This window comes from Triplophysa rosa, linkage group LG2 (genome assembly GCF_024868665.1).
Source record: "Triplophysa rosa linkage group LG2, Trosa_1v2, whole genome shotgun sequence".
Taxonomy (NCBI): Eukaryota; Metazoa; Chordata; class Actinopteri; order Cypriniformes; family Nemacheilidae; genus Triplophysa; species Triplophysa rosa.
Window position 1 is genome coordinate 26,301,237 of NC_079891.1, and position 24,136 is coordinate 26,325,372.

At 38.3% G+C, this 24,136-nt stretch overlaps 1 protein-coding gene across 16 annotated transcripts in view; it reads right to left on the bottom strand.

Moving 5' to 3' along the window:
- The window catches only part of trpm3 (transient receptor potential cation channel, subfamily M, member 3), a 115,299-nt gene extending 94,780 nt beyond the window's left edge, over positions 1–20,519 (bottom strand). For 3 of the 16 annotated variants that reach the window (XM_057362968.1, XM_057363061.1, XM_057363022.1), the window contains exon 1: positions 17,757–18,415. In XM_057362968.1, coding sequence (XP_057218951.1) covers positions 17,757–17,933 — 177 coding nt within the window. In that variant the 5' untranslated portion in view covers positions 17,934–18,415. Of the gene's footprint in view, positions 1–1,217; positions 2,064–17,756; positions 18,420–20,456 lie in introns of those variants that run through there. The other 13 variants (XM_057362994.1, XM_057362957.1, XM_057363069.1 and 10 more) reach the window with 9 other exon arrangements.
- Positions 20,520–24,136: the final 3,617 nt, after the last annotated feature.

Consider the following 24,136-nt stretch of genomic DNA (forward strand, 5'->3'; position numbering starts at 1 on the left):
AAATATCCGGCGAATATTCTGCGAAATCTAAATTCCACCCACCATTGTTATGCAATTCAGCGATGGAATTGCATTATGCAAAACATACGCTCACACTTTGAGAACTGACACGCACAATCAAAGCGGTGCTGTTTACTACAAATCCACTCGTGAACTTACATCTCTGAATAGGATCCAGCCTTCTGCGTTTCCCAGGCAGAACAATGAAATACAGCTCACGACATGGAATAAGAGTGGCACAACATCAGAGCGTTCTGTAACAGTTCTCTGTATCACTACACCTCCAGATCCAAGATGCTGAACCCCAAAAAATAATGAGCCACTCGTAACACCATGAGTCATGACCCGGGGAGGATTTCACTCCTGAGAGTGCCGAACGTCTGTGAGTGATGTAAAGGATCTGTACTGTATTATTACTATGACAGAAAAAAATCTTAAGCGCTTTTATTCAATTGACTGGTAGAGTACTACAAAACCACGATAGACATCTCTGGATCTGTCTTTTTTAGTCATAAAACAACTACAATGGCCTTCATTACTACCTATTAGTTCACACCTCAGTGCAAAACATCACAACAAAGCAAATTACAGTCTTTATCGCACATACAATTTATGTTTTCTTTGTTAATGTGAAATGCTATGTCTGTTAGACGTTGCGGAAAGGCACACGAGTGTGAGTTCTTAGTGATTTGCAGGAGAGCAATAAAGCGTGACTCCAGAGAGGCGGACTGCACTTACTGCACATCACGTGATGCAATTTTTAATTTAGCTGATGGATCTCGACACTTCAGACTCGCAGAATATACTTCCACATAAGCACCTGCCATTATCAAATAAAACAGAAGTTAGATTGCAAGAAAGCTGCCATGAACAGCTTTGTTGCTTAGATTTTCTGAACAAATTAATATTCCTTGGAGCTTAATGCTTTGGAGAGAATTAGTCGCATATGTTAGTACTTAGTACTCAAATCATGAGAGACAAGGTATAAACAAGCTCAAATAAGCTCAACATTTAAGGAAAAAAACAAAAATTTCATGCAATACATATACAGTATAGCATAAAAAGTAAAAATAGCTTGATTCTTCAATCTAGTCTTTTTTTAACACTTCTCTCTTTCTAACAAGTCAACATTTCTAACAGTGACATTTTCTTTTAAATGTTTTCCTATCTTTTTTGAAAGACCTCATTTCCTTTTCCTCTCCCCATCCCACAAGTACCTTTAGCAGGCGCACGGAAGGAAGAAAAGCCGCATGGCACAGTTTCCTGATGGTCCAGTTGAGCGGCCGCGGAGCGTCAAGCTGGTTCATCGCACCCGGCCGGACGTTCCCGCCATCCGGAAAAGGGCCCCACATTGGGCCGGCGATGCACGAGGGGTCTCTGTCCGAAAACCTCTTAACTCATGAAGCATGACCCTCCTCGGTCCCTGCCGCAAAGCCGCGCAACCTGTTTCCCCCACGGAGCCCTTCACCTGCACCCCCTCCCCGCCCTCCCTCCCCTCCCCACAGATCCACAGGGTCGGGAAAACACCTTCAGATCACACAGGTTGTCCAGGTCCTCTTCCACCGGCAACGGCAGCCACACAGACCCGGCAGACAGCAGAGAGATGACAGAGAGCATGCGGTCCAAATGAGTGAAGAGGAGCACAGAGAAGAGGAGCAGAGCAGATGAGAAGAGAGCGGGAAACACTGTGATGTAGAGCAGCGCGGCACTGTCTTGAAGAACCGAGAGAGAGAGCAGAGAGAGAGAGAGAACGAGGAGGAGAGAAAATAAAAGAGATGGATAAAATTAAGAATGTGGAAACAAACAGAGGAAGGAAAAACAGGAGATATGAGAGAAGGGAGATCATGATTGAAAAGAGGTTGAGAGTGGCATGTGCCGGAAAGAAATCATGAGGAATAATAGGAGGTAGATTTTTAAAATGGCTTTTTTGGAGTCAATTTTTGATCTTAACACACGCTCTCATTGCCTGTTTTTAGCTCTCCGAGATCACACATTTAAACACTAGAGGTTGTCTTCATGATTTCCACTCAATGTCTTTACTCCGCTGACCCATTCTCCTCTGTTCCCCCTCTTCTCGCTCTCCTCTGACGCACCCCCTCCCCCTCCACTGCCTCCTCTATCCTTTCAAACATATGACGCATTGACCATTGGCAAAATAATGGAATGGAGAGAGAGGCTTAAAAATCTCACCTCGTTCTTCGGGGCAGTTGGATTGAACTACTCCCCTCCATTCAATGGTTTTAATAACATAGTGTGTGTTCAACGGTCTGCCATTGTCTCAGAAACGTTTCAGGAAAAAAATCTCCCGGGGGAAGAAGTGTTTAGGCAAATAAATGGTGCAGCGGTAAGAGACAGTAAACGGTTTAGAGAATGTCATGCAAATGCAGGCGCAAATTTGGCCATCATCTATTGCCGTCACTGTGTCGGCATCCCCGCGGAGCAAACTGTAATGATGAATCTCAACAATCAAACCCCGCTCTCCCACCGGCATCACCTGGCCATGCAGATGTGAGCGATGTTATGGAGACCTGGGTGGAATACTAAGTACCTCACGGGGTGTGAAGCTCCTCCTCTTCCTGCTTGCCTCTTGGATGCAAGATTCTCCTGTCACTCATGGTACCTTGAGATGGTGAGAAGATTATGCAACTCTACAAGGCAAAGTGTGTAACCATAGCAACCTCCGTTTACCAATGTCAGTGTGAGATTGGGCTTAATGTGCAGGTATGAGGAAAGAGGTTTGTCCTCCAATCAGATCTGACAACACAAACAAGAGGCTCCCACAGATTGTGTGAGATTTACAAAGAGAGCATGAAGACACTCTACACACATTTATCCTGTACGGCATCAATATACATACTTTATGTGTTGGGCCAGTCCAACTACTAACAATGTTTAAGATTTAAAGGGTTTTAACATTTAACGGTTTAAAGGGATGTTTCCAGTTTTGACTAAATCATTTCTAAAACAATAAACTAGAATTGCATTAAGAATTTCTTCATTTCGTTTTTTTTATTGATTATTTTTCATATGTTTTAAAGAAAACATGTTTTCTTTAAGGGAAATCAATGGCTGAGCTTGTGATAGTTTCTTAAATTAACACTGGTTAATGGTCTGTAACCAAAAACTCATTTTCGTAAAGTTTAAAAGCTGCTGCATAAGAGAAACACCCCTGTTCCAACAGAATACTATATTTAAAGGGGCAGTTCACAAAAAAATATATAATTATGTTATTTACTCACCCTCAAGTTGTTCCAGATCTGTTTCAATTTCTTTGTTCTGATGAACACAGGGAAAGATATTTGGACGAATGCTTGTAACCAAACAGCTCTTGGCCACCATTGACTACCATAGTAAGAAAAATGACAATGGTAGTCAAAAGTGCCCCAGAACTGTTTGCTTTTGTGTTCAACAGAACAAAGACATTTACAAAGAAATTTTTCCTACTATGGTAGTCAATGGTGGCCAAGAACTGTTTGGTTACAAGCATTCTTCCAAATATCTTTCTCTGTGTTCATCAGAACGAAGAAATGTATACAGATTTGGAACAACTTATAAAAACTATAAATTATTAAATAAATCATTCACAGATTATATGACTGAAACCTGGGGACTGGGGAAAACACTTAAAAGGCACATTAGTGGATGTGACCAGACTAGCCCTTATGTACTATTGACAAATTTGCTTGCAAAATATCCGGACCTCTATCAGGCAGGCGAGAAGTGAGTGTACCTTTGGGTAAAAGGGCAGTCTACTCAGCCAATTAACTGAAAGCATTCACATTAACATCTTAAGCATGCATTACACAACATGCTTTTAACTCAATGAGGGAAAGCTCTTCATTATACACCTTCACATGCACAGGTGCACACAAACAAAGCAATGCATCCCAGCATCTAATTACTCCATGACCTACACAAAATCAATTACGTTGTGCCGTTCACTACCTAGGCGACGTAAAACAGTGGCGTGGAAAAAATGTTTATCAGATTTCATGTTTATGTGTGCACATGCAAATGTATTTGAGTGTGTAGGTGCTATCCTCAGAATTATACATTACCAGAGATGCACCGATACAAAATTTCTCCACCAATACGGATAGCCGATTAGTCAGTGATATCTGCTGATACCGATTCCTAACTTTCTGAATGTTATTAATTCATATAATTAATATCATATATTAAGATTGAACATGAAACTGATCATGTTTCTTAACATTTTCACATGCCGATAGTGTGAAAAACTTTTTTTATCGACCAATACCTCAGTGCATCTCTACAGTATATATTACAACAACAACACGCACAAAGTATTGGTTAACTAGCACTCATTTGAGGACAGATCTCAATATCAGTAGTGATTTACACTAACGATTGATGGCGGATTAATAATGTATGAAATGATATGCTGTTTACTGTCAAAAAACAAGACTGGGGATTTCTATGAAAAAGAGCAAGAAAAATATATTCTGCACTTAAAGAAAAGCACAATCTGTTTAACAAACAGTTCCGCGGTAACAATATATCTCTCTCAAAAAAGGATACATAACCATAACGCGTTATTAATGCATTTTCTCTTTTACTTATCCGTGCAATGGCCATTCTCACAACCCTTAGACATTCATTGAGACTGTCATTGTGTGACTCAAAGCACTGCGAGTTTCTTCTGAAAACAGCAATTTACACTGATAACACTCTAATTTACCTGCTGCTTCTTATAACTGTAAGAAAAACTTAAACTAACAGTCTAAAATGAAAAAATATCATTTCAATGAGGTTTTAAACTAACTGGGATTTTGGCAAAGACCTTTTTAAACTATATAATACGTATACAGCTTCAGTACCTATTACCAAAACTGTTTCATTATCATACCTGAATGATGAAGACTTACTCAACATGCAACTGTTCAATAGGCTGATTCTATAGGATGGCGCTTCTCAGGTGAACCCATTTGAAGACTATAACAACAGCGCGGAAACCCTTATCATTATTCAGAAGGGATGATGGGGCGAGAACTGTCTCGTAATGAGCTCAGGTTGCAAGTCTTATTAGTTCGGGCATGCCAGTCCCATCCAATTTGAAACCGTCACAGAAGCGAATGCTCTTACCACACTGCATCATCCTTTAATCTCTGCAGACATCTTTGTGACTTTGCACCCTTGCGGTTTTATTGTAAAAGGCATTTCCGTACCCAATCCATTTTGTATGGTCACTTCTTCTGGAGAAAAGTGTCCTTCATGTGTTCTGGCTATCTTTACATTCCTAACAAGCTTTTAAATCATTTCACCGTATAGACCTGTTTAGACCTCATACGTCTTCAGTACATTATAACCAATGGTACGTTTCTATTTTTGTACTCACCAGAGGATAAAATTATGTAAAATGTTTGCTTGTTAGAGCTCTGGACATTATGTGTATTGTAATGGATGCTGTGTGGTTATGGGAGGCAAAAATGAAACTCTCCTTATTCATCACTGTAATGAGCCATTTGCTTTCTTTAGTTTTGAAAAGGGCCAGCGATTATTTGTGACCCGCCTCGTTTATCAGCGTTGTCTGACTGTGAAAATATATCTGTGGTCTATTGTCAAAGCTCCATTTAATCCTCATAAAATCCATATGATCTTTCATCCTAGTGGTAGAACTTGTCATATGTCTGTAAAACTGCACTGCTTAAAATAAATACTGGTGTTGTTTGGCTTTACAGTAAGACCGTCTTACCTAAGTGAATGATCGCTGAATTATATTCCTTGATACTGCAGCACTCGTGAGATCAGGATCGGGAGGAGGTACGCCCACCCGGTGGCCTCTCATGCTACTTGATGTCACTTTGTATTATAGATGGTTGAATTTGCACCAAAGGGATTTTGTTGCTATTTTGAAACCAGTGCAGCAAGAGTTTGTGGGAGTGCGTGTTGCTTGGATACTTTTGGGACTGTATGAGCTCTGCTCGTGTTCCACGATAATAATTTAACACCACTGGCATCAAGTACTTATGCTAATGTGCACAGCTGGGGCAAAATGCATTCAATATGACTATCAAGTCCTTATTTTTCCTCCTCATTCTTTCTGTTTGTGTTACTATAATTCTTATCTCTCTTTTTTATTAATAAATAGGTATATTTCACCCAGAGTGACATCAACACCACCCTTGCTCTATTTAAATGTCATCTCACATGTAGTTATTCCTCTCCATATGATTTCGCTTATATGGAAACACTGTGCAGTAGGACATTTTTCTTTGTGTGATACAACTATTCAGACACTAGATGGCCATCACATAAAACATATCCCTACCAACACCTCGAAACTGAGCTGGTGAATATAATCTCATTGATGCAGCTTTTTCTTATACTAACATTTATATTAATTATAGAGATCGTTCATTTTACACTATATTTTCTGTTAAGAATGTCATTTAAGAAAACAGTATGATTAATAAGTAATTTACAAATGCATTATAAAGCAGTTATAACTGCATGAATAAAAAGGGGGATTCTACCGAAATACAGGTATGAGATAAACAACATAACACCTTACAGTGTCCAGTCTGACAGCCTATATTGCAAACAACATCAAGATAATAATGAATCTGCTTTCGAGTCAAATAAATAATGAATAAATACATTTATTAAGCATTTATAACATTTGAGTTAAAAATGGCTCACTATTTGGCAGGTATTTTGTTAGAATCCCTCTTTTTATTCATGCAGTTATAATGCATTTGTAAATGACTTATTTATCATTAATGAACACATTTATAAATGCTTTATAAAGGGTACCTTAATGTAAAGTGTTACCAAAATAACATTTATATACACACATTTCCAGACTTAAGCAATTATGAAACAAAAGTAAAGCACATTCAACAAATTTCCAGACTTAAGCAACCATGAAACAAAAGTAAAGCACATTCAACAAATTTCCTATAAGCATTATAATAAACCGCCTACATTCCAGATTAACATCAGACATTTTGTGCCAATATAAAACACTGCGTACTGGCCACTAAATCCTTCCACATGCCAAACAAAATAGTTTTAAAGGTATTTTAAAATATCAATAATATATTCAGGATCAAGTATTTATCTGTTCAGTAACTGTTTGGGCTTAATAAATATGAATGTTAAATCTATATCTTTATTCTAAATATTTTGCTGGAGCAAAACTCACTGTAGCACTAAATAATTAACTAATATGCAAATTACAGATGCCTACAGTGAGAGTTTACCATTCGCACAAAAAGATGCACCAAAGAGTAAAACTAATGAAACAGGCAGGCAGTGGAGAAATTAAGCTCCCTCAAAGGAGAAAACCTGTCAAAAGCAGATCTAAAAAGTACTTCCTGACTCTATCAAAGCAGCACGGTTAGAGATAAGCTTTCAGCACCAGAATCAGAACTCTGTGTTCACTTCCAAGAAGAGGAACATCTTGACTGTAGCCACAAAATTATCAAAATAAGAGATCACTTGACCCCAAAATTTTCAGAAGGGGCATTATTCTGATAGATTTGGCCAAATCCATTTCCCACCACAACATGATCAGCACTTCACACATCTGCAGACTGTTAACTACCTTCTACTTCTCCCACCTGGTAATGCCACTTTTAAAAGGTGGTAGCCATCAGCAGGCACACCATGCATTCACAATCACTCCCTACCCACACACAACACTCTCCTCTTCACATCTCTGCCCTGATCTAAGCTGATTTCTCCAATAAACCTACCTGTCTCATGGACTCCATCCCCTCTCGTCTCTAACAGGTCATCTCCACAACTTTCTCAACACATCCTCACACTGATCGATATTAAGCGAATAATCTTTTTTTGGTAATGTTAAGAAGCTAAAAGCAGGGCTGCACAGTCTAGAATTAAATATTTTCAAAAGTAAATCATCGAAACGAAATGATACAATGGCTGATCTCCGTTCATGTACAAGAAAACCTCTGAGAACGGCATACCTGTTCAATTTCCACTTGAGCATGATTCACCATGTATAATTACAATTAGCTGGTTTTGTTCAATGACTGACCACTCATTTGCCAAGGAAACATATTTGTACGGTTTTGTCCAAATATTTGGGAGACATAAGCAAGTTAATAAAAAGAACCATCACAGAAGCAAGAACTGATGAACCTGTCGGATAAATTGTAATCCTGAAAGTGCTATTTGTCTTACTCTGTCAAGATCAAGACCATGTATACCTGCATACAGAACAGCCACTGCATATCTGTAGTCTCCGAGTCCTGGCAGCATCATAATCGGGCAATAAATTATTTTCCACCGATTTGCGTTTAAAGGTAAAGTTCACCCCGGAAATTAAAATTCTCTCATCATTTACTCACCAACGTCTGCTGAACACAAAAATATTTTGAAGAATGTTGGTAACCAAACAATGGTGGTACCCATTGACAGCTATTGTCCATACACAAAACCAATGCAAGTCAATGGGTACCACTATTGTGCGGTTACCAACATTCTTTTTGTTTAAATCGCAATATTGCCAATCTCATTATAATCCCATAATGAGGGTGCATGTAAACGTATAGTCAATGTTGCAGAACAAGTCAGTTTTGTAAAAAAAAGTATGCAGTACTTGTTATTAAAACATTTCAAACAAAAAATGCAAGTGAAATAATAGTGAGAAATGCAAAAGAACATAAATAAAGAGCTTTTAGACAGTAAAGTTTTTAGACAATATACAGTAGCAAAACAAATATGGTCACTGTTTAGAGCATTTGAGCCGTAGTGGATGAAAATGTGTGAATGCAAGAATATGACAGGTAGAAAAACGTGCTTCGGGAAAGAAGTGCTTCCAAGCAGAATGTAATTATGTCAGTATTTCTGAATGTAAAGTAATGCCTGTAGAGGCTTTGGAAGCATGAGATAGTACATTTTGTAGATCTGATCTATATTAAAAAAAATAACAAAGCAAAATACACAAAAGCAACATTCATCCATTAATGATGTTCTGTCTAATGTAGTTTATTTACACAATCCAACCCAAAAAAACGAATCATTTGAGGTCAAATAATCTTGCCATTGTATCTGGGGATGAACAGAATCACTGCAGTTTAATTTAGAAGTAATAAAAAAGAGCAGATGATTTAAGAAGCAGTGGTAAACAGAGAAGCATTTCATGTCGAAGCTATTCTCTTCTGCTGTGCCTGTGCCAGATCTGATTTGCAAATTGACGAGTGTGAATATGAAACCAATTCCCACCTGCCAGTCAGCAAATGACATTGTATTGCCTACTGTGAAATGATTCTGAAGAGTATGAATTCATTAAAATCACATTTCTTCCCATGTTTAAACGCTGCTACAGTAAGCGTTGTTTGGGTATATGTAAAGATGTATGTTACAACTGTCCATACTGTTTGTGGGTAAAAGCATTTGTATGTGCATGCATGAGTGTGCCAGAAAGTGTGTGTGTGTGCCCTGCAGGCATATCTGATTGTTGTGCATCTTGTGACAGATGAGGACTTGGTTTGTATTAGTCTGTTTATATTTTGTTCCGGGGGTACGTGAGTGTGCATTTGGTATGAATATTTGAGACACGCGTCTCAGCAGTGGGAATATTTCACTGTTATTTCTGCTTTTCTAAGCCTGTGATGCTCAGCCTGTCCCTGAAGGCAAGAGGATAACAGCAGCTCGGTGGGGCTGTGGAGGAGACAGAGGATGGGTTGACCCTCCCGCTGGGTCTCCTCCCTCTCTCAGGAAGACCTCCACTGGCTGATCTCCTAATATTCACTGCCCCATCTGGAGGCATCAACCCACAGGACCCAGTGAGCTGCCATCAAACACCAATTAGACTCGAAGATAAGACTGAACATGTTAGACAAAAACAGTCACACACCCCGTAAAAAGATCTTTAGCCATTGTGTTAAAGGGATAGTTCACCTATAAAATGAAAATTTGGTATGTGTTGTTCCAAAGCAGAAGGAGTTGCAATGTCGTGCTTTTTTGATACAGCGAAAGTGTGTTGTGACCAAGAGCTGTCAAGCTCCAAAAACACATAATAAAAGTGACATAAAAATAGTATATATGCAGTATTTGCTGTAGCCATTTGTTCACCCAAAATTTTAAATTCTGTCATCAATTACTCACCCTCTTGTCATTGCAAACCTGTATAGCTTTCTTTCATCTGGAGAACACAAAAGACAATAATTTGAAGAATGTTGGTAACTGAACAACAACGGTACCCATTGACTTGCATTGGTTTCGTGTCCATACAACAGAAGTGAATGGGTACCGCTGTTGGTTATCAGCATTGTTTAAAATATCTTCTTTTGTGTTCTGTAGAAGAAATAAAGGCATACAGGTTTGAAAAGAGGGTAAGTAAATTATGACAGAATTTTCATTTTTTGGGTGTTCTGTCCCTTTAAGTTTTTACTGAAAATCTTGCTTGGCTTTTATAACACTCGTTAACTGTCTCTGTATGGACAAAAACGCTTAGAAAAATTCTGACAATTTTGAAAAGGTGCTGTGCAAAATCCAAATTCTCCATTGTATTTTTCCTCAAAGCAAGGTTGGTAACAGCAGGCAGACATTCATCATTATGTTCATTATTTATAAACCTGCCACACAGGCTACTTACAAGTTCAACACATCCAACCATAATCCTTTAAGTACATTTTATTTCCCGGATCTCATCTTTATGACCCACAAGACAAACACACACACAGTTACACAATGCATTTTTAAGCCTTATTGTGTCAGTAAAATTGCTATTGCTATAGCAACAGATCACATCATTTACCTCCAGCAAACTTTACTTGCAAAGTTCACTAGCAACATTTCTAGAAAGTCCTTCATAAACTACTGTACAGCAACCTTGTGTATTCTCTCTATGCCCATCACATTATTTCCTTTCTATTCTCTAGCACATCTCTCATATTCCCTAGCCCTCCTCTCATTTTTCATCTACACTGCATACACATCTGTTTTACCAGTGGGGAGTTTTTCTTAAACGCCATTTGAAATTTTTTTCACTGTCAAGTCTACATTATAAAATCTTTTGCATCAATCAATTTTTTTCTGCCTAAACTCTGCCTATGCTCTGTAACTATCTGCTTTTTAAAAACTTTTGGGGGAAAACAAATCTGCTCTTGACAAGGAGTATTTAGCGTTTCCTGTTATATTACAACAGATTCCCATATGTGAAGCTCAAACAGCTCAAGATATATTTGATTTGTTTTGCTTTTGAGTGAGCTCTCAGCTGGCAAGTTAAAATGACTTAGTGATAGTTCAGCCAAAAATGTAAATTCTATCATCATTTACTCACCCTCTTGTCATTTCAAACCTTTCTTTCTTTCTTTCTTTCTTTCTTTCTTTCTTTCTTTCTTTCTTTCTTTCTTTCTTTCTTTCTTTCTTTCTTTCTTTCTTTCTTTCTCAAAAGAAGATAGTTTGATGAAAATTGGCAACCGAACAGTGCAGATACCCATTCAGTTCTGTTGTTTGGACATTCACACCTATTGTTTGGACACAAAACCAATGCAAGTGAGTGGGTGCCAGTTAACAACATTCTTTAAAATATCTTCTTTTGTGTTCTGCCGAAGAAAGGAAGTCAAATAGGTTTGAAATGAAAAATGATGACAAAATGTTTATTAACTTTAAAGGGATAGTTCAGTCAAAAAAACTCTGTTATCATTTATTCACCTCATGTTGTTCAAAACCATCTTCTATGATCACAAGGGAAGATATTTTGAGAAATGTCTCGGTGGTTTTGTGTCTACACAACGGAAGTCAATGGGGGCCAATGCTGTTGGTTGTTTGGACACAAAACCAATGCAAGTGAATGGGTGCCAGTTACCAACGTCCTTCAAAATATCTTCTTTTGTGTTCTGCAAAAGAAAGTAAGTCATATAGGTTTGGAATGACAAGAGGTAAATAATAAAGAATTTTCAGTTTTGAGCGAACAACCCATTTAATTAGTAGCACTGATATTTTGACATTAAAGTCGAACTGTAAGTCAATAACACAGCACCCGGGATAAAGGTCAGAAAATAAAACCTAGCGAGACTTAACTCATAGAGAAGAAACTAGACTTTTTCCAATCATATTGTCTGTCATGTAGGCTAACTGTTTTTTCACGGTACGATAGCTAGTCTAGATGGCACTACAATGACACTTAAACACGACCTGAAACTCAGAGTGGCTTTCTGTCAAGATAAGAAGTGTTTTTTCCCTTGACAGCCAATTAAATTCTCAACCAGCACCTTCCACCTCACAGAGGAGAACTAAAGAAAACTACAACCAAATTAAAGATAAAATAAACGCTACGATTGTATTGAAATTAGAAAAAATGGTCTCTCCGCTGGAGAACACTTAAGAGTCGAAATACCTCAACAGGTTATGAATCACCAATGATGTCTCACTGTAATCACAGAGCATCCAAAACGCTATAGGCTACAGCATCACAGGCTACAGGTTCCATCATTAAAGGCAGAGTCATTAAACAGTGATGCTGCTTTCTGTAGTTAGAGATCAAAACAGCATTTTTTAAGAGAAAGTGAAGAAAGAAGAAATCAGGTGAGAATGAGCTACAAAGAATAAGGTCACAGGGAATGAAATAAAACCTCCAGAAACTAATCAACAGGGTCAAAGACGCAACATTCTGTAAGAGCAAAGAAGTCAAAGAGGTTGTTAGACAAAGAAAATAATTCAACAATGTTGGAAAAGGTAAAAGAGAGTTTTGTAAGCGTCACTCATTTAAGCAAAGGAAAATCCAAAGAATTATACAGTAAATGTGTGAGTCTCCAGCAGGGACAACTGACGAAAAAGCAAACACACGGCAGGTCTGGACAAGAGCAATTCTCACTCATCCCATACAGCTAACAAAAGAAGAATACGACCATCTTAGAAATGCCAGGGCAGGTTTATGACTGTGCATATTTAATATGCCACACAAAGGCATTCAGAAAGTTATCTCATATTAAATGTCACCTAAGTGACATTCAAAACTCCAGAAGACAAATATAAGGTGTTTGTTCATCGCAAAATCCCGCAAAACAAAACGTTGATGGAAATATTTCAAGCAAATGTTACAGCCCCATTCAAGTTTAAAAAAGCATTCATATGGATTAAAAATGAATTGATTCATCTGCTGACAGTTATTGCTTTGCTTTATCCAAACAGTGTTGCTCATCTTGACAGGGAGCTTGATAAAACATCCAAACGGTTTTCATATAGGATCGTGCTGACGATTTAAGGCATTTATTGGCACTTCACCTCTGCAGGCTTTGACTATGAAGCCCGAGCTATTCTTGCTCCAGTCTTCCTCGGTTAGAAATTTTGTCCGACTAATAAGGGCTGTGGAGAGATATGAAGGCCACTAATTGGCCTATTTCAAAGATACAAGACTTTCCGTCCTGTTAGAGCAGATGAGCTGATTATGAACGTGTAAAAAAACTGCACAGGACAATTGTTTGGTGACATTCCTTTTTCCTTCATAATGATAATTTCAGGGGTAAATGACTTCCTATTAATATGCTAATCTATTTAATTTCTCTACAATTATGTGCACTAGTCACAAACCTCTGAAAATTCACAATTACTTTACCAGAAAAATGGTTCACCAATGTTTTTGGTTTTTGAAACACTAAAGAAATCCAAAAAGGTACCGAAGGGGAGCGATTAAGGAATGTGTTAAAACATGTGTAACTGTAATGCAAATTATATTTACATTTATTTTTGTATATGTATTGAGTCTGTAACATGCAATTAAACCCTTAGCTATGTTCAGGTCCAGATTTTCCAGGAAAAACTGTGAAATGGATTTAAAATGCTAAAATGTGTTCAACAGAGCTGAGAAAAGCTGGAAACAAATTTGTAAAACTATTTAATAAACACACAAGCTTCATTTTTTTATATGATTTGCATGCCACTATTCTTAGACTGTTTAGAGGGATTTGATTTTAAACTTACTTTGAATGATGGTCCGACTATGTTTGCCCCAATCACATGAAAAAAATCCTTCTGAAATAAATATACACTAAAGATAGACAAAATCAACAGAATTATCATAATGTAAGATATCACAATATCCTTGAATAAAAGAAAATCACCTTCAAAATGAGAAACCTTTTACAGTATACGTACTTAAATATAAGGGGAGCAAGGTCATCCATTTTAAGTCCTGAAACACTTTTATAGTTTGTTCTATATCATTTAAGTGTTAATAAACTAAAAGAGAGTAACTGTTGGTAGAGCTTTAAACACACAAAAGAAATATGAACAGATATATGTAATACAAATATCTGTATCTTTGCAATGTTAGCAGGATGGATATCCATTATATTGTACCCCTGATCCCTGAGCTGGGTGCAACTATGCTAACATATTGTGAGCGTGGAAAATGCCACACTTGCTTGACATAAATTTTACATTAGTTCTCTGTGCCAAGTGTGTTACCAAGGCAACCTGGCAATTAGTGGCTAATAGGAATAGTGCAATAAAAGTCCGCCGGATTTTATAAATATAATGGTGTTTATTATAGTCCTTGCATTCCCTTTGACCGCGAAAGGGGCCATTCACACAGAACTAAATGGATGCATAAACCTTCGGCCACCCTGGCCATTTCGAGATGGGGAATGATAATGAGACAGGTTGGATCAGGAGTCATTCGCTTTGCATTTCACAGTAGCCGTAGTAAATGTGATGCTATATGGAATGAGGAAGGCTAGCTTTTGTAGAGCCGGAGGTAAAACCTGCCAAGATAAATTAATCTGGTGCAAATGCATTGATTAGTTAGGTTGTTGGACGTTATCAATTGATTGTAATCTGTTTAGAGACAATGAGACGTGCCAGTGTGTGAAGGGATAAATGGGTGTTTTAAAGGTAGATAGCGACTCTTAATAACCTACTAAATCAATAGATTTATTAATAGTTCAAAAACACGTTCTCTGTACTTTAGGCTGATGTGTATTTATTTTTAAATACATATGGAAAAACCATGCTATGTCTGAGGCTATTCTGGCAACAGGCTCCCTGGGTCCCTGCGGTGACTGGGTTTTAAGCAAAAGCTTTTATCAGAAATATACACAGGCAGAAGTGTGAGCTCAGTAATCTGCTGAGAGCAGCGCTGGGTTCTGTTAGGCTTTTTCAGCTGTCGGAGACTCTCCCTCCCATGAGCCCAGCCGGCTTTACCTGAGGAAGGACCTTTCCAATTCACACCTGTTATTTCATCTGTTACTGGATGGTGATTTGAGACCTAGGCACCTGGGTTAGTCTACAGTGGCATGGAGGGTCACAAAAAAGTGGAACGTTACATCTTGTATTGGCAGCAATGAATAAAATGGAACATAATGGAATCTTTAGCATTTTATCTTTTCTAATTTTCATATATCTGACAAAATTTGCGAGGTGACAGGAATCAATTCCAAAATCTAAAGTCAACATCTGAATGGTAGTGGCATATTTGTGGTGTCGTGACGACTATAAATGGGGTGCAGGGCGATATATGCGACAGTTGCCATAACAACCAAAGTAAGCCCCATCCGCCAGGCTTAAAGCCCTGAGGTGGTAGCATAAAATCACACCCCCCAGGTCGTAACAGCTCATTTCAAACTCTGATCCGCTGCTATTGCAGTTGACCAGCCAAATGCTGTTTAAGACTCCCTTAACCCCCACTGAGCACAAGATGGATTTTTAGTTTAGTCATAAACCAGCCTTTGTAGTCAAAGCCAACAAAGAAATCAAAATTGACTTTACTTCACGACTACAACATCACAACATTAGTGTGTCTTGACAATAAAGCGCACACTTACAGTGCAAAAAAGTAAACCATTTGTAGGTTGAGGATTATAGCTTGCTATATATTTTGGGGGATAGTTTACCCAAAGATTAAAAAATCGATCATTTATTCACTCTTAGGTCGTTCAAAATTAAGTCCAAAATTAAAGAGATAGGTTAACTGGGTCTCATAAAGAGTAACACAAAAAATAATTGACTATTTCTATACTTTAACACACTATCCCACCTCTTGACACCTCCCACTGAGACAAACTCGTACAAAGAAACAATGAAAGATAAATACAAAATTCTGTTTCCAGGTTACAGTTGCCAAGGTTCGTATCTACACACTTACAAAACCCCTCTCTGATTCAAAATCTACTTGATATCATTTGCTTGAGCATTTGTGTTGGCATGCACATGCCCCATACTGTTTGCACTGCCACTTAGTACCTAATGTAACGTTTGCGGAGCATGGAAGCAAACTTCCTGCGATTTAGGATGTAAACCTAAATGTGAGGACTACTACAATCTCTCCTGTGTCTCCATAACACCATTTGCTGTTTTTTTCTATCTTGGTTTACAGTGCCCAACAATAAAAGTGCCCAACTCCTTAAGGAAATTAAGCTCATTTTAGCATCTTAAACTTGAAAAGAAATGTCTAATACATTTTTGCACGCGGTTGAATTGATGAGACTTGCGGCAGTGGATGCGAGTGGTCTTTTACGACTAGATATTTCTAGTATATTAGTAAAAACGTTCAACACAAGCTGATGGACGTGTGATCCTATATGTACCAGTCTTCAGTGTGATACTGTACATTAAAGTGGAGTTGTTTCTATAGCAACATGACCACAAATAATCACACATCCGCCTACAAGACAATACTGTTAACACTATCGTAATATTTAAAAACAGAGCTCACACATGAAACTCGAAGTAAACACTCACTGTATGGATTTGTAACCCACAGGCAGTAGTTTCATCATACAGTGGAAGAGAAGAAACATGCCAAAAAAAATCTTCTGAAATGCTCTGATTTTATTCCGACAATTAGATTTTTGGCACTACCCTTATTTTCCAAACAAATAACCTAGTAAATATCAACCCCCAAAATTGTCCTAAAATCTCCTAAATCATAAGAAAACAAAAACCTTAAATATGCGGTTTGTGCTGGGTACTTGTTGACTACAACGCACACTAATATCAAGTTTATGGCCTCTTTCACATGCGTGTATGTCTTCATAGGTTCTTTAAGAATTTTCCCATGTACCTGCCACTCTAGCTAAGTCAATTAAATAGTATGATTGAAGTATCACACGAGTGACAGAAGAATGCCTGAACAGAGACTTCAAGAGCACTGAGCATGAGGCATTGGTGTGTGACAGATGGTTCGGCGCGTGCTTCAGGGCACGCTCTTGTGCTTAGCAACGACTGACCCACTGAGTTTCCCCTCTTACAGTAATAATCCGTGCTAATCAACTCTCACCGACTCCAAATCAACAAAAATTAGATCAGACATCAGGGGTTTGGAGCCTTCTCGCTTGAATTGTCACACGCCCTGTGTTAACAACAACAGATGAGATTTTCCTCAACTTGACTAAAACTCATGACATGGAGCAAAGATCACATAATAACAACAAAACGGCTTCCCAGATGACACATGGTCCAGGGAGAATGCACAGTAAGGGTATATATCCAGGTAACAGCAGCTAAATAAATGAGCTTCTTTTCGCTGTCTGCATGATTATACAGAAACAGTAATCAAGTCAATCAGCATCACCTGTGCATTAAATGTATGAGAGCTATAGGTGCAAACAGTTGCTACAAGAAACTCTGAAACTTTCCAATCACTGACATCCTCTAAAACAGAAGGGGACCTTTAGATTCCCGCCTGCTTAAGTCAGACAGTTTCCTGCACCCCTCCCTCCATCTCTGCGTGATCCTGTGCTCTCAGCGGTTCCTCCCCACCCCTGTTCCATAGCCCATCCGATGGGGCAAGCACACCCCAATGCTGTTGTGCTCCTTACCAGTGCTTGCTGTGAGGCCAGCCCTGACCTCTTGGTAGAACTCTGTCTGGAGCTGAGCCTCTTCCAAGACTCCGAGAAGCGCCCTCTGGTGGAGGGGCGTCCGGGCCCCTGCGCCTCCTCCCGCGTAGAGCTGACCTTGAAGCCTTCTCTCCTCCCCTCCCACTTTCTTTTAGTCATAACTTCAAAGGTTTCCTTGACGACTCGAGAACGAAAAGCACAACAAGGGACTCTACACCGTGATGTTTTTTATTCCTCTTAAACTCCACAAGTGTCAAGGCATCTCTTTCTCACCTCCCGTCTTTTTTCTTGGATAGATTTTCTTGGATAGAGAAGCGAACGAAATGGAGGAAGTTTGGTATCTTCACCCTGTTGCATGTGGTGCGGCTGCTTTAGTTATTCTTGCAGGAGCCTCAAACGTTCAAAGAGAAACACAGAGCCGGAGACAGACAGAATGTAGTCGACGTAGCCCCGCCTGCGAGGTTTCCTCTCTGGTCTCAGTCTCCCGGTGTCTTCAAACTGAGCGGGCAAAATGCGAGTCACTCTGGAACTGAGCTCTCATCCTCAATCGCGCTCTCCCCTCTCATTTACACACTCTCTCGACATCCCTCCCCCCTTCACGGTTATATCTCCCGTTCTCATCTGCTTCACTACCACAATTCATAGCTCATGTCTTGCCTGAGCTGTCCGTCCTGTGTTGATGGAGATTAAAGAGTCATTCTGAACACAAGCTCAAGGTTTTTACAGGTTCCTCCTCTCTTTCTTCCCTGTGGCTTCACACTGTTTTTAATCGACACAAGAATGCAGTCAGCATATCCCTACACATTCATGCGGTTTAACTTGTATTAGAGCTAACGCGTAATGTTTTTCACCCGTCTGCAGCTTCTGTGCTGTTTTGGTGGCACAGACAGGTGACCCTTGAGGTGAAGATATGATCTCTTGGGACAATAGACAGTTTGACAGTAACAGGTGAGAGGGGAAGATTGGATTTTTCTAGTCCCTAAAGATCTCCTGTAAACATCTCCACACTGCCAGATGTTCTGTGACTGGTATTTTTACATACTGTAGATAAGGAATCAACTTCCTGTAATAGAGTTGATAGAAACAGATTACACTGATCAAATTCAAGGAGTGATTGTGAAAAGCACTTTTAAAAGTGAATGTGGATTAGCCTACAGTAGAGCTAGACCCTAATCTCTCAATGAAGCAAGGAATAAAGATAATACATAGCAGTCTCCAATGCGGTCACCTACCCGTCGATCACGATCGACTACATGATTTTTGAGACAATATCCATTCAAAATAGCAGAATAATCCAACAAAATCACGGCTGTGTGAATGAATGCCACTCTCAGTATGCTTCTGAATATGCAAATAACTTTGTGTGATGTCACCGCTTGCTCTCTAATCACAAATAAGTTAATTTAATTGATTAAAAAATGATGGTAAATGTAGTTATTTAAACATTCATATAAGCAGATAACAGTTGCACTTCATACAATCTGCTCACTGAAAGTGTTACAGTTTTCTTGGTTGCATCAATTTGAAAATTGGACCAAATAATTTCTTATAATTCAAATAGAAATAGCCTACATAAAAGTCTCAGGTTGGAAGTACATTTTTGGGCAATGTATAGTTTGCATTAGTGTTACGTACAACTTTATCTTAAAAAAAATTCACACTGTTTAGATTGATCCTTGTACAATCAACCTGATAAACCATTTCTATTTCCATCTCTGACACAATATGATGCACCCCGTGTAACCCCTCCCACTCATAGTTGCTAAGGAAACCTCAAGAAAATGCTGGTCTAGCAAGAGATCATTAGCATTCCACTATGCATCGATGCATAAAAAGAAATAATATGCATCACACAATCATGAAAAACATGCAAAAACTATGCAAAATCATATCTTGGAAATGATTATGCCACGCCAATTTACATAAGAATAATTAATAAAAAAAGATCATTCCTAAATTCACAATTTCAAAAAACTGGTATTAGCCACAGGGAAAAATCAAGACTCCGATAGAAAAAAACTGGTGATGGCTTGTGGATGTTCCTGTGGTCTCCATCTGATTAGTAATACAAAGTGACTGGTTTCCAAAGGCTTTGCAATGACTTTAATTAAAAGTTTATGCAAGAAAACCCCAAGGACCTGAAAGAAATCTTGGCATGTAATCTCATGTAAAGCCCACAGCATACTGAGTCATCACCCTTGGAGGTAACAGTGGCATTTTATTAAAAAAGCTGTTTGATAAAGCCGAGAAAACAAATATGATAAAAATGCAAAAAAACTTTGCCGTGTTGTTTAACTAAGGGTTCATTCGTTTACAATTCACTCTTCAATTATAAAACCTTATTATGCAGAACAATACATGTCATTTAAAACATAATGCTGCATTGACTGGTTCATACAATGGAAAATTTGTCTCCAACCTGCAGACGTCTGACTCAGCAGCCAATCATTTCCCATTATTTCCTGTGGTCATTTTGCCAATTATGTGCACAACAGAGCAATTTTATGAAATTCAATTTGTCAGCATTAGTATATCACGTATTTGTCCAACGTCCAAGTGAAAAAAATATAATTAAATAAAAAAATGTTAATGGTGCAAATCATTTGATGTATGACTCATTGAACAATTTAATTCAAGCAGATTTAGGACTTGGGATCCTTCTTTGGGAAACTGTTGTCTTACCTTCATTTCAGTGCAGAGAGGTTGCAAAACTCTCCTGGATTGGACCTTTCTTGTCATTGAGTCCTGTTCAATAAGGGACACACACAACCGCATTCATTTTGTGATTTTGTATAACCATTTACACCTGTGAATGCTACAATTAAATGTTTCATGTGCAGATTAGTAACCATGAGATAAATCTCACTTCAACCTTTTTCTTTGTTCTGCGTATTTCAAAATTCCAAAAATGTCAACCTGTGTAAAACCTGCAGAGGAAGATAATCGCTTTGTTTCAGCCAAATAAAATATGAAATTTACAAAAAATCATGTCTGCGACCTAAAAAAGGCAACACAGAGAACATCACACAGAGCTTGGCCTGTATAAGGAAATGAGAAAGTCTTAGTGCAATAAAAGCCCATATCTGTCAGTGAGTGTGTGATATACTTCTAATGGTAAGACATTTAAATTTCATTTAATTTGCTCTATGAAAAGTTAAATGATTCAATTATAATGACACAGAAATCTCAAGAGTATTCCAGTTTAACTGGAAGACATAAACTCCTCATTTGATTAAGTCTCAGTGGCAGTTATTCTTAGGTGGCAATGGGGCCTCATTCTGAAGAAATTGATATATACTCTCATGTAAATTGTTGGATAAAAATGAGAAGAGAAGCAGTGGGGCAGACAGAGAAAATTTTCATTCTGAATAAACTACTCCCAACTTAAATCACATAGTATTATGTAGAAAAAAATCCTAAAACAGACTGTTTTATTTCTCAACTAATTCATGAAACACAACATGATATATTTTAAATGATTGTTATTTCCAGCATATAAGAATACTTGGATAATGTTGTGATTATTTTAATCTTTGCTCCACAGTTTAATTAGTGGGCATTACACACGTCATAGTCTCAGCCTCGGATGGCACAATCACAGACCGCTATCTGATTGGCTAGTCTTATGCAATATTTCGGAGTAAGGGCGCAGTTTTTTCATAAATCCACCTGGAAACCAAGACCAACAACTAATTGCTGGCATATTTGCCAAAACAGTGTAAGATTTAATATGTTTGTAAATTAGATATCTAAATTATAGATATATGAGAAAAGCTGTAGTGCACTACGTTAACTGCATTAAGTTATATCAGTACATTTAGATGGACAGAAATTCAGATTACAGTACATACATATTTTATATATGTACACACACTCATGCAAAAGTGGTTTACGAGGACTCTCCACAGACATACTGTAATGATTTTTCTACAGTACAAACTGTATATTGGTAGTTAAATATACTGTATGTGTCCTATGGTGTGACACCTAAAAATATAGCATAAGAGAGATTTATCTTCATTGTTATTTTATAATATAAATATTACTAATATATAACATAATATATAATTTGTTTTGTAAAATTTTGCTATGTCACACCATAGGACACATGTACAAGTTTTGTTAGCTTTTTCAACCCTAACCCTACCCCTAAATCTAATCATTACAGAAAACCATTGGCATTTTTTAATAAAAAATCACAAATTTGTATGTTTTTATTTGATTTGTTTTATCAGGACACAGGAAGTGTCCCTGTAAACTGTTGTTATAAACATTATACACATTTGTGTGTAAACCATATCTGCAAGTACACACACACACACACGGACCGCAAATTTTCACCCCACTTTCTGCCATTAAGTCTCATTACACCTGCAGTTCATACATGTAGCAAAGTGAGCTGTATGAGTGTCTTTTCTGATTAGCTGCTTAAAGCAAACTGATGGGACTTTTGATTTCAAAACACTTCACTGAATTTTGTTAATGTATGCAAAGTCTCATTCTCTGCTACAACTGATTATCATAGCGTCTATTTTTCACACTTCACTACATATGGATCTCTTTCGGTCAAGATTAAAGAAGACGTCAGATTGTTCTACTAATTGGTTCTTGATTGTCGAATGATAGAAAGGTTGGGGATGCATTTTTTAGCAGTCTGGAGCCATTAATAATTCAAGCTCCACAACAACCAAGTCAGTAGGTGGGTGTATGGTGTGTGCATACGCAGGGATGTTTGCATAAGCTTGACATTAGCGACAAAATACTTTCAGGAAAAACAGACATTTCAGGTGTCACTATCGACTCTAATTGGTTCAAAGAGGATGTCCATTAGCATAAACTTACAACTACAGTACATTTGTCTCATCTAGCCTTGCCGTGCAGGTGCATAGCATGCATTCTTAATAAAGCCTCCTTTGGTTCTAACGGTTGCCGGAATAATTCTGTGCCGGATCAGAATAAGCTGATTAATGCAGATGTAAGAAATCCTGGGCACATTGACACATTGCAGAACATTACTTAAACGGCCGGGTTTTGGGTGATACCTTCCTAATTATCACGTCTATAGCATAATAAATGTAAAACTTGTGTGGAAGTAAATCATCTAGCTAATACAGCAAGTGAGGCACAGCATCAGGCCAAACATGACAAACCCATATTCTTATATCCCCTTCAAAAATATTCCTAAGCAATGGTATACTAACTTAAATAACAGGATCACAATGTTTCTATGGATGTGGGAATGTGTGTGATACCATAGGGTGAGTGATGTCTTTACTGAGAACATATGGTACAAACCCTTTCTTGCTGTGTGCTAGCTGCACACTTTCCAACAGATGGTGACTGAATAACAGCTATCATTTATTTACCATTGCACAAGTCAAACGCATACCACGGTGACCAATTGGCCTCATTATTAATCAGTACGAAGTTCAATACTTGTTACATTCATACATGCATGTTATCAAAAGCTATGAAAATAAAACTGGATGATCATAAAATGATGATTGATCTCTTGATTTAACAGTAGCAAGTTGGCAAGAGGTTAACAGAAAAATAGTGAATACAAAATTGTTCATCTTACCAGTCTTATGTTTAAGAAGTATATTTCTAGCCTTCCCAAGGACGTCTCTTGAAAGTTACCCAAAGAAGATTCAACATTCAAACTCTCAAGGAGATGGTGGTGGTGAGGCCAGAAAACAAAACAGGCCCTGAGAAAAGTATGTGGAGCAAAATAAACTTTGGTTTAAAAAAAATACACACCGCCCTCAGAAAACCTCAGAGACAAAGGCTATAATGACCTAATGACTCATTTGAAAAGCAATGGGTTCCCTCAGGTCTGTTCTCTGCGTTCATGGCATCCAGCAGAAACAGACAGTTGTGAGCCTAAATCTTCCATGTGTGCTCCTTAGAAACTTCCGTCCCGGTCCCACACAACTATATAAACGGTGTCTACTTCAGTGGTGTACGTATGGTCCGTTATCATCCATTTGAAGTCTTCATAAACTGATACAATCTAGACGGCTCATTGAAAAGTGTCTGAACTTAGAAGTGTCTACAGACAGAGAGAGAAAGGGAGAGAGTCTATGCCTGTCATTGTCCTGTCATCAACGCATGACACACGTCATCAGGGGAGGCACCTGGGCCATAGACATCCGTTTGACTCTCCAAACGAGACACGGGAGGTGTGGGGACCGGAGGGTGGCTGGGAGACTGCGAACAGTGTGGGCCGAGGGGGGATGAGGTGATGCCTGCCTGCTCCTGGATGCAGGTTGCTAGGTGAGGGGGCAATAAATGTTGTCTTATTGAGGGAAGGCTAATGATGTCAAATAAAATAAAGCAAACAGTGGGTGGCTAACGAGGGC